Source organism: Rana temporaria, chromosome 2 (genome assembly GCF_905171775.1).
Source record: "Rana temporaria chromosome 2, aRanTem1.1, whole genome shotgun sequence".
NCBI lineage: Eukaryota > Metazoa > Chordata > Amphibia > Anura > Ranidae > Rana > Rana temporaria.
The window spans coordinates 315,932,463-315,947,117 of NC_053490.1; the positions used below are offsets into that span (position 1 = coordinate 315,932,463).

Genomic DNA, 14,655 nt, shown 5'->3' on the forward strand with positions numbered 1-14,655 from the left:
TCCCCATCCTGTCAGGGAGAGGAGACCGATGGTGTGTCACAGGAACACCGGTCACCTCCCCCAGTCAATCCCTTCCCCCACAGTGAGGTTCGCCCCCTAGTGTTAACCCCTTCCCTGCCAGTCATATTTATACAGCAATCGATGCATTTTTATAGCACGGATCGCTGTATAAATGTGAATGGTCCCAAAAATGTCAAGTGTCCGATGTATCCCCCGCAATATCGCAGTCATGATAAAAATCGCAGATCTCCACCATTACCATTTAAAAAAAAAAAAAAAAAATATGCTATAAATCTATTCCTTATTTTGTAGCCGCTATAACTTTTGCGCAAACCAATCAATATACCCTTATTGCGTTTTTTTCTTTTTTTTTTTAACCAAAAATATGTAGAATACATATTGGCCCAGCATGAGGGGGGGGGGGGGGGGGGGGGGGGAATTGGATATTATAGCAAAAAGTAAAAAAAAAAAAATTATATATATATATTTTTTATATATATATATATATATATTTTTTATATATTTTTTATATATATATATATATATATATATATATATATATATATATATATATATATATATATATATATATATATATATATATATATATATATATATATATATATATATTTTTTTTATATTTTTTTTTCTCAACTTGTCCCTCCTTTTGTTTATAGTGCAATAAATAAAAACCGCAGAGCTTATTAAATGCCACCAAGAGAAAGCTCTATTTGTGGGGAAAAAATGTCATTTGGGTACAGTGTGACAGCGCTGAAAAATGGCTTGGGCAGGAAAGTGCCCTGTAATTAAGGTGGTTAAACAGGACAAACTACCTGAAATCGTTTGGCACAATATTTGAAGGTTTATCCACATTCGCTTGCAGTCATTTCAATGTCACAAAAAAAATATTTGATCTATCCCAAACATTGCCTGGATTTTACTACTTGTTGAGGCACTGTAGTAGTTAACTGTTGTAACTGATTTATTCCAAATATTTTTCCAATTTATAACTAAGACTATAACAATAAATATGCATTGAAAAGGAAGACTAAGAAAAGTTAACCTGACAGAAATGATATTCTGATCTCGTTGGATGCTTTAAAGGAATACAAGTATAATGCATTAATTGCCGTGATTTGTGTATTTGGTAATACCGATACATGCACAAGCCTTTCCCATAACTGTTTTTTTGGTCTTTTCCTCCAGCAACATTCAAACCCTGGGCATGCAGGTCCATTTCCAGTTGTCTCGATCCATAATAATACAATCAATCCAACTAGCCCTACTACAGCATCCATGGCAAGTGCAAATAGAGGCCCAACCAGCCCATCTGTTACATCAATAGAATTAATTCCATCTGTTACAAATCCAGAGAATCTTCCCTCTTTACCAGATATACCACCCATACAGGTCAGTACACTTGTTTAAAATATCATCTACATGTCATCAGTTGTCTCCAAGTCCATATCACTTTATATTCTTTGCCATTTATGAACCAGATAGTTCTACAAATTACAGCTAGAAATTGGGAAATCCCACCCCACACATATATATACGCACTCTAGTGACAATCAAATTGACCATTTTCTGCTTTTTTTTTCTTTTATTTTCGACCCTTATGTCCTTGATCTGCGTTTTATTTCTACTTTTTGTCTTTTTATCACCATTTTCAGAGATTGTTCCATTTTCTAGTTTCCATGAAATTGGTACACAGTTTGCGAGAGTAAATGCAGTGTGTCTCACACATGCACACTTAAAACAACGCTCACGTTAAGTGTTCTCTTGCATGTATGCTTAAAGTGGGTTTAGACCTGGGGTTCGAATGATGATTTGCCAGGGGTCACCAAATCCTGGGCTGTTCCCGAAGCCCACATCGCTCTCCCAGCCTTTTCTCGGCCGCCAAGCTGGGCTGTTCCAGGAGCCCGCGGCCGCCCATTCAGTTCACGGCATGGCTGGGGGGCAGAGACTAGAGGTCAGCTGACTAGTGAGGAATGTGAAGTGGGAGGGGCTGAAGGAGACCCTCTCCCCTGATTTCGGCATAGGTGTCACTGCTGCAAAAACGCCACAAAGTCTGAGACAAAGTGAAGCTTGAGACACAGTGAGTAACTCTACCTGTGATTATAGTTGCCATTAAAAGTCCCCTCTACAGTTCTCAGATCAGCAGATGACCTTGATCAAGATCACCTAAGTTGGCTGATTAGAACTCCCCCAGCACTGCCACTCATCCCATTCTCCCCACCAGCACTGCCACTCATCCCAAGCCCCCACCAGCACTGCTACTCATCCCATCCCCACCAAGGAGTAAGAAGTAATAAAAACAATACATGAAAGGGAGAGGAAAAGGAGAGAATAAGAGCAAGACGGCTAGAGAGAGGGATGCTTGTCAGACCTAGCTTCTATGCATTTCACATTCCAACACGCGTCATCAGGAAGTGGGTCTGACACTAATGTTTGTAACTTAAATAGTTAAAATCCCTTATGGTACAGTTTAGTATGTTAAATATTGTACGCGTGGAAGGGACTCAGGAAGCGCTAAATGTCCATAGGCTAGGAGCGCAAATTACTTGTCTTGCATTGAGTGGTAACCCACGCTTCGAAAATAATTTTACTGTTGGGGGTCCCCACAACTTGGGAAATTTTATCAAAGGGTCACGGCACTAGAAGATTGAGAACCACTGCTTTAGACAGTAAATTCTTGGTTGATTTTTAGTTGGAGGTGTTGCTGTAGGGTATGCTATTTTTGGCTGGAGAGACTTTAAGAAAAGGTTAGTGGGCATTTATCAAGTGACAAGTGTCTACAGGGTTTCACTAACGCGGTTGATTTACCACCATGCTATGGTATTGGTGGCTGTTAGATTGTTCACAGGTTAAGTATTAAAAAAAACGGTTATTGATCCAGCTTGTGTGTTTGTTTTTTCATATTTGTGTAGTTGTATGTTTAGTATATCAGTTGTGAAATTTCTAGGATTATATATACTACTCTTGAATTATCATGTTTTATTTTGGAAAACACTGGTATTTCAATAGAACCTTTTTCTATTCTTAAAAACTTCAAGGGTAGATATTTAGTGGTTTTCTGAAAATTAAAGCTTGTTTTCTGTAACTTTAACTAGTTTGGACCAAGCTGATCCAAACTATTTTCTTCACCAAGTGATGCAGTGTCTCAAAGAACTGTATGTGTACTGCCTGTGACTTCAGCTACATACAGTACAAAGTTGCTGGGTTCTGGCTGTGAGACAGACTTCCTGTCTCTCACCCAGAACAAAACCGTGTCAGGCTGAGTGGTGTCCAGCCATTCATAGGCCGCTTTCTTCTGAATGTTCCCATGAGCACTGTTGGGGCGATAATCTGAAAGTGGAAAGTACATAATGTTCACACTAAACCAGCCACAACCAGGTGTTCATTGCAAGATTTGTGACACAGAAGTGAAAGGAATTAGAGTTGTCCAAGAGCCAAGGAGCAATTGTGGAGAGCTTCAGAAAGATCTGGAATTAGCAGGTACACTTGTTTAAAAGAAAACAATAAGTAATGCACTAAACCGCCATGGCATGTATGCACGCTCACCATGCAAGACTCCTTTGCTGAAGAAAAAGTATGTTAAAGCTCAGCATTTAGACAATCTGTGAAATAGTGGTCAGTGGTCGGATGAGAATAAAATTCAACTGTTTGTATGCCATAATACACAACGTGTTTGAAGGTCAAATTGCACTTCCATCACGCCAAAAACCCCATACCAACAGTGAAGTTTGGAGATGGGAACATCATGGTGTAGGGCTGTTTTTCAGCGTACTGTTCTTGCAAACTTCATATGATCGGGAAGATAATGAGAAAAATGTACCAAGACATTGATAAAAATCTGCCATTTAAGAGGATGATAAAATGAGGGTGGACATTTTCAGCAAAACGATGATCACAAAGCCAAGGACACCTGACTTGAATTCAATAGAAAATCTGTGAAAAGAACGAAAGATCAAAGTTCACAGAAGAGGCCCACGAAACCTTCAAAATTTAAAGACTGTGTGGAAGAATGGGTCAAAATCACACGAGCAATGCATGCGACCAGTTTATCCATACAGGCATCTTGAAGCTATCATTGCCAACAAAGGATTTTGTATGAAGTATTAAATACATTTCAGTTGGCATGTTCAATACTTTTTCCCTGCGTTCTTTTTATTACACATAACTTAATTTTTGAAATTATTTTTTTGGGTTTCGTTGTATGTATAGATTGCATGGGTCGTTGGACACGTGGTGAAAATTTTAATGTTGATGGCATCTTTGGAAATATATTTACCTAAAATGGGGACATGTTCAATACTTATTTTACCCGCTGTATCTGTAATTAACAACCATTAAAGAGATGGTAAACCACCGAAAAAAATCCCCAAAAATGGTCCACTGAGGTCTAATGGCATGATATGCTAGTATGCGTTGCATTGATATTTGAACATGCTAATTTTATGAGCGTCACCTGTATTAAGTTAAAAAGTTATACTTTAAGTGAATTATTCTGTAGGCTTTCCAATTGCAAGTTTAATTTTGGCTTCCCCGCTTAGTTTTATCTAATTGTTCTAAGGGCAAATTTAGGCCTCAGGGGTTGGTGGTTGTAAAGGTTAAAGATTTTTAAGGTTAAAACCCTTCCAAGATTAACTTTCAAGATCAATCTGTGCATAAGCTGAGCTGTGACAGGTTCTCGTGTAAGATCTGTGAAAAGGCTGGAGTTTTCTTTTTAAAGGAGAACAAGTAAATATGTGCCTAAGTTGGTAATGCACATAACCCCAGATAACTAAATTTCACAACGCAGTTCACTAAAGGACCTACTGTAAATCCTACATACTGTGTTTCCCCGAAAATAAGACCGGGTCTTATATTAATTTTAGTCACAAAAAACACACTAGGGCTTATTTTTAGGGTAGGGCTTATTTATTTACGGTATGGTCAAGTCTGTCTGGCTGGTTGTTGCTTTAATAAAAAACCTGTTCCTTTAAAGCATGATAAACAGTGTCATTTATCCCTCTCTATTTTCTGTTAAAACCTGAAAATGTCCTCTGTCTTCCCCTCAGATGACCAACCCCCCCCCCTTATCAAGTCAGGAGTCTCTGTTTTTTAGATCATTATTTCTGGTACTGGTGTCATATTGTGGTATGAGGTTCAGTTTTATATTGGTATACTGTTAAAAGTATGTGGTACCTGTTTTTTTTTCTGCACTGACATCTGAGGTGATTACGGTAGAGAGGAGTTTGGCTTTGGTGGCGTCAGCCCGCTCCGTGCAGTAAAAAGGGAGGGGGCGCAGACGTCAGCGAGAGGAGGAAAAAGAAGAGCCGAGATTGCCGCTGACGTAAATGCGCAGAAGACGGCATCTGGAGGGGAGGGAAGAGAATAGCTGCGATCCCCGGCTGATGCGCGCGCACAAGAGGAAGCAGCAGCATCAGCCGGGGGGGGGAGAGAAGAGGACCTCCGGCGGGGGCCAGCGGTGGGTGCAAAGTTTGTTTTACATATACCGCAGCAAACCGAGACCTTTAGCCAGCATTTAAAAAAAAAAATACGGCGATTTTACTAGGTCTTATTATCGGGGTAGGGCTTATATTGCAGCCCACCCCGATAATCCAGGTAGGGCTTATTTTCGGGGTAGGGTGTACTTTCGGGGAAACACGGTAGTACACTTTTTTTAACCACTTAAAGACCTTAGGTGTTTTTCAGATTTGGTGTTTGCAAGACTAAAACTGTTTTTTCTGCTAGAAAATTACTTAAAACCACCAAACATTATATATATTTTTTTTCTAACACCCTAGAGAATAAAATGGCGGTCATCGCAATACTTTTTGTCACACCGTATTTGCGCAGCAGTCTTGCAAGCGCACTTTTTTTGGAAAAAATTCACTTTTTTGAATTAAAAAATAAGACAACAATAAATTTGGCCCACTTTTTTTATATATTGTGAAAGATAATGTTACGCCGAGTAAAATGATACCCAACATGTCACGCTTTAAAATTGCGCCCGCTCGTGGCATGGCGTCAAACTTTTACCCTTAAAAATCTAGATAGGCGACGTTTAAAAAAACTCTAAGTTGCATTTTTTGAGCTACAGAGTAGCTCTAGGGCTATAATTATTGCTCTCGCTCTAACGATCGCGGCGATACCTCACTTGTGTGATTTGAACACCGTTTTCATATGCGGGCGCTACTCGCGTATGCGTTCGCTTCTGCGCGCGAGCTCGTCAGGACGGGGCGCTTTAAAAAAAATTTTTTTTTGTTTTCTTATTTAATTTTATTGATTTTATTATTTTTTACACTAAAAATATAAAAAAAAAATGATCACTTTTATTCCTATTACAAGGAATGTAAACATCCCTTGTAATAGAAAAAAGCATGACAGGTCCTCTTAAATGAGATCTGGGGTCAAAAAGACCTCAGATCTCATATTTAGGCTTAAATGCAAAAAAAAAAAAGGAAAATTTGTCATTTAAAAAAATGACAAAAAAAAATTGTCTCTTTAAGAGGCTGGGCGGGACTGACGTTTTGACGTCACTTCCGCCCAGCAGAGCTATGAGGACGGGTGGGGGCCATCTTGCCCTCACTCAAGTCCTTGCTCTCCAGGCGGCAGCATCGGATCTCCTCCGCCGCTACCGACGGCTCCGGTAAGCGGCGGAGGGCGCGGAAAAGCGGCGGGAGGGGGGGGCCCTCTCCCGCCACCGATAACGGCGATCTCGCCGTTATCGTTTACACGGCCGCCCGCTGAAAACATGGATATCTCAGTTGTGGCAGCAGCTGCTGCCGTTACTGAGATATCCATGTTTAAAAAGAGGACGTACATTTACAATACGCGGGTCTTTAAGTAGTTAATGCACATTTTAGATTTAAAAAGCTGGTAATTCAGAAGATGAAATTAACAAAAATTAGCTACTCTTAGGAATGCTTTACCAGCAATTATTTCAAACCGTGACGAATAGCTTTCTCTCATTGCTAATTAGAAATGCATGCATACTGACTGCTCATAATGTTTGACAATCTATGGGCTTTGGTTCCTTTCTTTCTCAACATTATGACCATTGATGCAAACTTAGAAAAATACATTGAAGCTCAGTCTGTGACATACATGATGCAATATGCTGTGTATCAACATATCTGTGGTGTGACTTTTCTGATTTTAGCAGTATTTTTTTCTTTTGGCATATTTGATTTGAACTAACCCAGTGGGAGATTAACAAATTCTGGCAGTATATTTGTAAATGTATACATGTTTAATAGCATTTTCAGCGAGTATGGTGATTCTTTTGTAAATAGGCTGTATTAATGCATATTGTATCCAGTTTACCAGATTACCGGTGGTGGTGGTAGCGAATGTGTATCCTGTATCAGGTTTTTGTTGTTCATATAGGCAGTAGGCTAAATACTGGAGCAGATATCCAGAGTTTCTTGTTTTTCATTATGGTTTTATTAGATTAGTTGGTTCACCATAAGATTTATATTTAATATCCTAGAATGTCATGTGAGGCTCTGTTGGAACTGTCAATTTAATTTGTATTCAGGCAGACCCTCTCTTGGAGGAGCTGTTAAGATAATCTGTAATATGTGGTCAGATTTATGCTAGGACCTTAACTGTTGATTTTGCTGCTCTTCATTCAAGTGCTGGTGTGTAAAACTTCTTATATGGTTTTGATTTTAAACTGGCTATTCGCTAGTAGCATTCCTTTAAAATTGTTTTCTAAATGTTTTGATTTTCTAATGGTCGAAAGCGTTTGTGTTTCGGACAAGTTTGAAAAAGCAATGTGGAAAAATTAACGCTGAATGTGGTTTTCAATTGGGAAAATCATACATACTGTATTGTAATCGGTTTAATACATCTGGGATTACATTCAAATAGTGGCTCTGGATGAACTTTTTAAGGGTCTTTTGAACTAATGACCCAATGATGGCAAGAAAAAATGTTCTAAGAATTATCATAAAAATACATACAAACTTCTCTCTCCTGTCCAGCCTATCTACTCCTAAAAATGTTCGGTTCTACTTCTAACACCTGTTGGTAATAACCTGTGTAAGAAACATTTGTTTGCCTGGTTTGGTCACATGATGTGCCTCCCCTGTCTCAGCCAGTGGCACTGCAGGGGAGAGGAGGGAGCACCAACAGATGGGCCATAGGAGCCTATGGCTGACCTCACCATTCCCAGACATTACTGGCCTTTGTCAAGTGTGCTTTTCTTTTCCCCTCCAGATGTCCTTCCTACCTCTTGGCAAAAATAATTCTATATTGCCTAGTTTGTCAGGGTTTTTTAGAATGTTTGATGCAAGTGAGTTTTGGGTTTAATCCATGCCCTAGGAGTATAATTATACTTAAAGTGGAACTTCAGTAATTTTTTCAACTTTCCATCTATTAAATCTTCTGCCCTTGTTTGCAGCCAGACTCAGACTGCAGCATATTTGGCAAGTACAGAATCACAATATATATATATATATATATATATATATATAAATAAAATATGCAAAGCGGTTGGAAGGAAGCTTCACAATGGCAAAGATGTTTTTATTACAAATTATGTGAGCAGACTGCTGTTCCTCTTTAATGTTGGTTTTTACTTTTCTTGTAGCTGGAAGATGCTGGATCAAATAATTTAGACAATATATTAAGCAGGTACATTTCAATGGGACACCCACTTCCACAGCCAACAAGCACCATGAACCCTTCACCTGGACCATCTGCAATGTCGCCTGGTTCAACAGGTAAATTTATTATCGCTTTTCATTTTTTACTGAAAATGCAAACCTTGGCACTGCCCCTTTCGTTCACTGGCAGTGATTACACTGTTCCTTCATAGCACCAGCCATAAACCTTAGTCCTCCTCTTCCCATCCTGGAATATGAAACTTGTATAGTGACACAGAATGTAGAAATACAGAAATTACTTTTTGTTGCCATTTACAGACAATGCAAAACACTTCCAAGGTAGTAATTTGCCGTGTTTAATTTATCTGTCTTCATTAATTGAAGACATCTCGTCTTTCATTGGAAGAATTTTTTAAATGACTGAATATTGGCTTTGTTTTTTTTTGTTTTTTTTACTTGAAAATCCTTTAATGTGATTTTTACACATTGGTACATTGTGCCATAATTTAATGGTTATGTCTACACATTTGTAAATTTGCCTTCTGTGTATTGGACCATATTGCATAGACTTTATCAATAAATGTGAGATAGAATAGACACGGAAGGCAGAATATTTGTGCTATATTACCAAGCAGAAAGTACAGCCGTATTTGTAATGAGAAAATACTGCTTCTCCAAAGCATTGTAGAATATTTTCCTTCTACCCATTATTCTTTTTAGGGATTTCAGTTCTTCTACTTAATCATAAATAGGGGCGATAGCGATCCCTGGTTACTGAATGTACTGATAGAGAATGATGATCATGATCTAGTGCCTGCCTATGTGTAATTGCATTTCTTCTCAGCAGTCAGGTACAGTCACAGCTATCCCATTACTCACAAATAGGGCAGACCATTCAAAATTTCACTCTTTAGCCACTTATCGATCAGTTCCATTTGCCTTGGTACAATCGGAGTTCTTTCATGGTGTGATTGGAATGTCCAAGCATCCAACAAGATAACTTCATCTGGTCTCCGCAAAGCATTCAATATACACACTGTCTTGATTTAACAGTCAATTATCACAATATTAAAAGCCAAGTTCAGCTTTCTGAACATGTTTCACCTATATTTTGGTTGTATTGTGTAACATGTTCAGCATGTACCCCCGCTCACAATTTGAAAAGTATGGCCGTGCTGGGCTCTTCCCACACAGATGCATCATTTGTTCACAGATTTCTGTGAATAAATGGACTGCAAGTGCCATCAGCCAAGGCAGCTGATGGTTTGTAGGTTTCATTGCGCTACAAGGGCATAGATGAGCTGTTTTGTAATTCATAGATTTTTCTGCTCCAAGTAACTACCTGCCCATATCAGAGGTATAGGCAGACAGCCATCCTGATTCTGCAAGAGCCTGAAATTGCACCTGCAGTCTGCCGATTGCAGATGAAATGCTCTGTAGCCTCAGGAATATAAGTACACCTTTTTTTACCTGCAAATAAAAATGCATGTATTTTTTTTCCCAAAGGTTAACTTATTCTTGAAGGCCGGTGTGTGAACAGTCTCTTCCTCTCCCTCTCACTAAGGCTTAGTTCACTATAGCGGAGAATGAGCAGTAAAAACAGGCAGTTGGTCCACGTTTTTACCACCCCCCTGACAGCGTGCCTCCAAATTTTACACCGCCGTCAGAGGGGTGAGTTCAGATTGCCGTGATGCTTCACTTGACAGTGCAGCAATTACATCTCCGCATGCTAACCAATTGATAATGGGCCACAGTGCAACCACATGCCAAACGTGGCTATAGTGGTTGCTGCTCAGTAGTTCAATGTAAAATCTACATTGGGAAAGAAACAAAATCCCACTGGAGGTCAAAAGACGTGTGCCGGCGGCAGCAATAGTGCCTCCTTTAAACCTACTAAACCGGTTGTCACCACAAATTTTCAGGGAATAGTAAAGTCTGCTGCCCACATGAAATAGAACATGCCGACCAGAGAAACTGGGGCTGAAGGTATCGTGCTCCACCAGGTAAAGGAGTCCAGAATCTGGTTTATAGGATTGTGCGGTTCTCCTGTCGGAACATTAAATCAAAGTACCAGTACCTCAGTAAATTTTCCCCACAACTGTCAAAATTCACATGTTAACCATCACCCACTGGAACCACTTCTGATTTGGAGTAAACCTGGCCCAAACAGTGCAGAGAAAAAAAAAAGCTCCAGAGGTTAACCTAGGCTTCTCCTGACTTTACTGATCAAGTACTAACAAATGCATGATTTGAGAAAACTTTATATACCGGTAAATGCTTTAAGTGCGTGTTTTGATATGTTCTTGGTTAGGGCTTTTTATCTTTGCCCCTTTTAGTAAAATTCCTGTATTTTGTGCTGCTAAATGTGTGCGTAATAAGCTTCTGTGTATAATTGGCTTGTGTATAAGGGCTCGAAAAGATAGTTTTATCTAGTCGATCTACATCCAAATTCTAAAATGAACATGAGTTTGCCCCCCTTGTTAAGCCTCCTTGGGCCACCTTTTTAAAATGTTCTTGCATTATGTCTGCAGTTTTATCTTTTAGTCTCACCAGAAAGCACTTTTTTTTCCCCCATAACTTTCTGTCATAGGGTCCCAAGATCTTATTGTAGGACCATCAATGCTATCCTATGGAGTGCACTCCTGATCTGAACTACAGGCAGACTTGAAGATACACAATGTGCCTGTTCATTCAGCCATAGTACCCCCCAGAATTGCACCCAATCTTCACTGTGGCACTGCAAAGTTTAATTGGAAGTGCAGTACAGTATCATTGTAATCTTCCAATGTCACCACAAAGGCTATTGTAATGATTGTTGGCAGGCACAACTGGAATCTACTGACTGTAGCCATGGAAATGTGCACATGCTGAAGGTTTACAAAAAAATAAAAATGAATGTAAAAACACATGGCAAACCTTTATATTTTAATCAGGTCTACAATAGAGATTGTTTTTTGGCAAAAATGTTTAGGTCTATATTCAAATGAAAGCAGATTAAATAATTTCTGCTTTTTTTTTTTTTTATATCAGACTTTACATAAACAAGAGCTGCATGCTATAACAGGTGTGGTATCTATCTTTTTTAGGTTTATCGAATTCACATACACCAGTGAGGCCACCCAGTACATCAAGCACTGGTAGTAGGGGAAGGTGAGTGCACATTTCTCATCCTAGTTCCTAACCTTTCTATAATCTTTACAAAAAAACAGGAATGTGAAGATGGTGAACTGAAACACATCACAAGGCCTGGGGCTGCAGTATGGTGGTATTAAAAAAAAAAAAAAAAAAAAAAAGGAAGCTTAATGTTCTATTCTTAAACAGAAGATGACTTCTGGAATATGCAGGCTGTTGTATTTTTGTCATCTGGGTCACCCAATGTGTTTTTAGTAGAATCACTGACGTTGGAATGGTGCGTGAAAAAGGCTGCAGGTCCCAGACATTAATCCAAAATGTTCACAGTAATAATGCCATGTAACCTAGCAGAATTTCTTATTTTCTGAAGCGGGAGATGTGTTTTTCTCTGGGTCTTTGTGCATTAGAGATGCAATTGCTGTTATTTTATTGTACTGTATTTCATTACTGTATGGGAACACCATTGTTTTTTTTATAAATTGAAACTTTTTAGTTAGTCTAGATCAGGGATATGCAATTAGCGGACCTCCAGCTGTTGCAAAACTACAAGTCCCATCATGCTATTGCCTCTGAGTGTTATGCTTGTGGCTGTCAGAGTCTTGCTATGCCTCATGCGATTTGTAGTTCTGCAACATCTGGAGGTCCGCTAATTGCATATCCCCGGTCTAGATGCACAGAGCACAAGAGTTCTGTAACCCCTTCCCACCCCCTCTCAACAAACCTTCAACTGGGTCTTTATTAGAGGTCGACCGATATATCGGCCGATATTTGGCGTTTTTAAATTAATCGTCATCGGCCGATTTGTGCTTTAAAAATGTCGATTTAAACTTCAGCACCGCGACTTGCAAAAAGCTTCTGTAATAGAAGTCAATGCAAGTTGCCTGAAGCTTCCCGTAGAAGACCTTCTCTCTCTCCTGGGCAGCCTGCCAAGTTTTAGAAAAGATATACAATGTTGCTACTTATCAATTAACTGAACTCCGTGTAGGAGAATTCTCAGTTTAACCATTTAAAGGCTAAATCTTTTTTGGCACTTGATGCTTACAAGTAAAAATCCTGTATTTTCTGCTAGAAAATTACTTGCAACCACCAAACATTATATATTTTTTTTTAGCAGAGACCCTAGGAAATAAAATAGCGATTGCTGCAATATTTAATGTTACACGGTATTTGCGCAGCGGTCTTTCAAACACATTTTTTGGGGAAAAAAAATATACTTTAACAAAAATAAAAATAAACAGTAAAGTTAGCCCATATTTTTTTTTTTCATCCAAAAGTTTACCTGTTTTTGTGTAAAATATATATATATATATATATATATATATATATATATATATATATATATATATATATATATATATATATATATAGTAATGCACAAAAACAGGTAATGAAAACTTTTGGACGAAAAAATAAAAATATGGGCTAACTTTACTGTTTAGCCCAAAAGCGCCTGAAAAATCGGCTTAACATATCGGCCCAAAAAAATCGGCATCATAAATCGGCTATCGGCCGCCGCGATTTCTAAATCGGCCAGAGAAAAACCCATATCGGTCGACCTCTAGTCTTTATGCTGGGGGCGGCATGGACTTTCAATCATTTTTTTTTTTTTAGCTGAAGACATAACAAGGTTTTCCATTTTATTCTGTATATATGTTTTATAGTAACATATCAGTGGATGGTAACATTAAAATGTTATATTTACAAAGGTTTTCCTTTTTACAGAGTTTTTTTTTTTTTTTTTTTTTTTTTTTTTTAATGTGGCACACTTATTCCATGACATGTAAACCATTCAATCATAATGTCGTTTACATTAAAACTACAGCAGCAAAGAATGAAAAACAAATGACAATGCAAGTAGGAATACAAGGCTTATAATAAACTGGTTAGAGGTGAAGACTGATTCAATAATAAATGGGAATGAAGAGTAAATGCCATAAAAACAAAAATTTGTTTCAGGACTTCTTGTACTCAATTCTCTCTACTTTCACATCATCCCCAATTAACTGGTACACGTAGGTGACTACTGTTGATGCCTGGATATCCATGAGTACAAAGGAAGGAATAATGTTGCATTCTAAAGCACTGTAGGCTCCTGTTGCAGATCCAGGGTTAATATAAAACTTGTTTTCATGCTCAAAGGCTTCAAATTTCTGTGTATGTCCGGAAACCATTATGTCTACATCAAGTTGCCGCTGCAATAGTGCCAGGCTAGCCATGTCACCCCAAGGAATGACCTGGTGGCCATGGATTAAGCCAATTTTGAACTGCCCAACTGTGACCACTTTTTGTTCTGGGTAGTTTAGGTTCTCATCAAAGTCTCCTCGGACGATGTGAACATCCCCGGCCAGTGTCTTGAGGTAGTCATAGCTCTCCTTGGTACAGAGATTCCCAGTGCATAAAATATGCTGGATCTTGCCAGGCACAAGCAATTTTTTAAATTTTGCTGGCAAACTATTACATCGATGTGGGATATGTAGATCTCCTAACACCAAGACCAATCTGTGCCCAGGCATCCTGCACCCCGGAGCCGAGCAATCACACTGGATGCCGCAAGAATAAACGCGGTGACCAATAGGGAAAGAGAGGCCTCTGCCCGACTTTCAATCATTTTTAATTGGCTTTCATAGTGGTCACGTGATTGGCAGCCCATCTGGCAATCATAACCAGAGACAGGTTGCCATCTGTGACAGCTTGGTCGTTCGGCTGAGAGCTTGCAGTGAGTGATTTCTCGGCATGGAAGCCTCCGTACTCGTGTGGCATGTGGGTTAAAAGCCTACCCTCCACAAATAAATTGCGTGTTTGGCAAGAAGTTAATGAGCTAGCACGGGAAGTGTTTCCATTGAAGGCTGCTACAAACCTGCTCATTCAAAAATATAGCTTTTTGTTTTTTCTACCCACATTACGGTCAATTGGAACCAAACCA

General features: G+C 38.9%; 2 protein-coding genes across 5 annotated transcripts in view; one reads left to right on the plus strand and one right to left on the minus strand.

Moving 5' to 3' along the window:
- TRIM33 (tripartite motif containing 33) overlaps window positions 1–14,655 on the plus strand; it is a 207,033-nt gene that overhangs the window by 158,899 nt on the left and 33,479 nt on the right. For 3 of the 4 annotated variants that reach the window (XM_040337442.1, XM_040337444.1, XM_040337443.1), the window contains exons 11-13: window positions 1,207–1,410; window positions 8,585–8,717; window positions 11,687–11,750. In XM_040337442.1, the coding sequence (XP_040193376.1) occupies window positions 1,207–1,410; window positions 8,585–8,717; window positions 11,687–11,750 (401 nt within the window). The remainder of the gene's footprint in view (window positions 1–1,206; window positions 1,411–8,584; window positions 8,718–11,686; window positions 11,751–14,655) is intronic. The other variant, XM_040337445.1, reaches the window with a different exon arrangement.
- On the minus strand, window positions 13,457–14,316 carry LOC120927030 (vacuolar protein sorting-associated protein 29-like). The gene has a single exon (XM_040337446.1). The coding sequence runs from the start codon at window positions 14,243–14,245 to the stop codon at window positions 13,685–13,687; it is 561 nt and encodes a 186-aa protein (XP_040193380.1). The 5' UTR covers window positions 14,246–14,316; the 3' UTR covers window positions 13,457–13,684.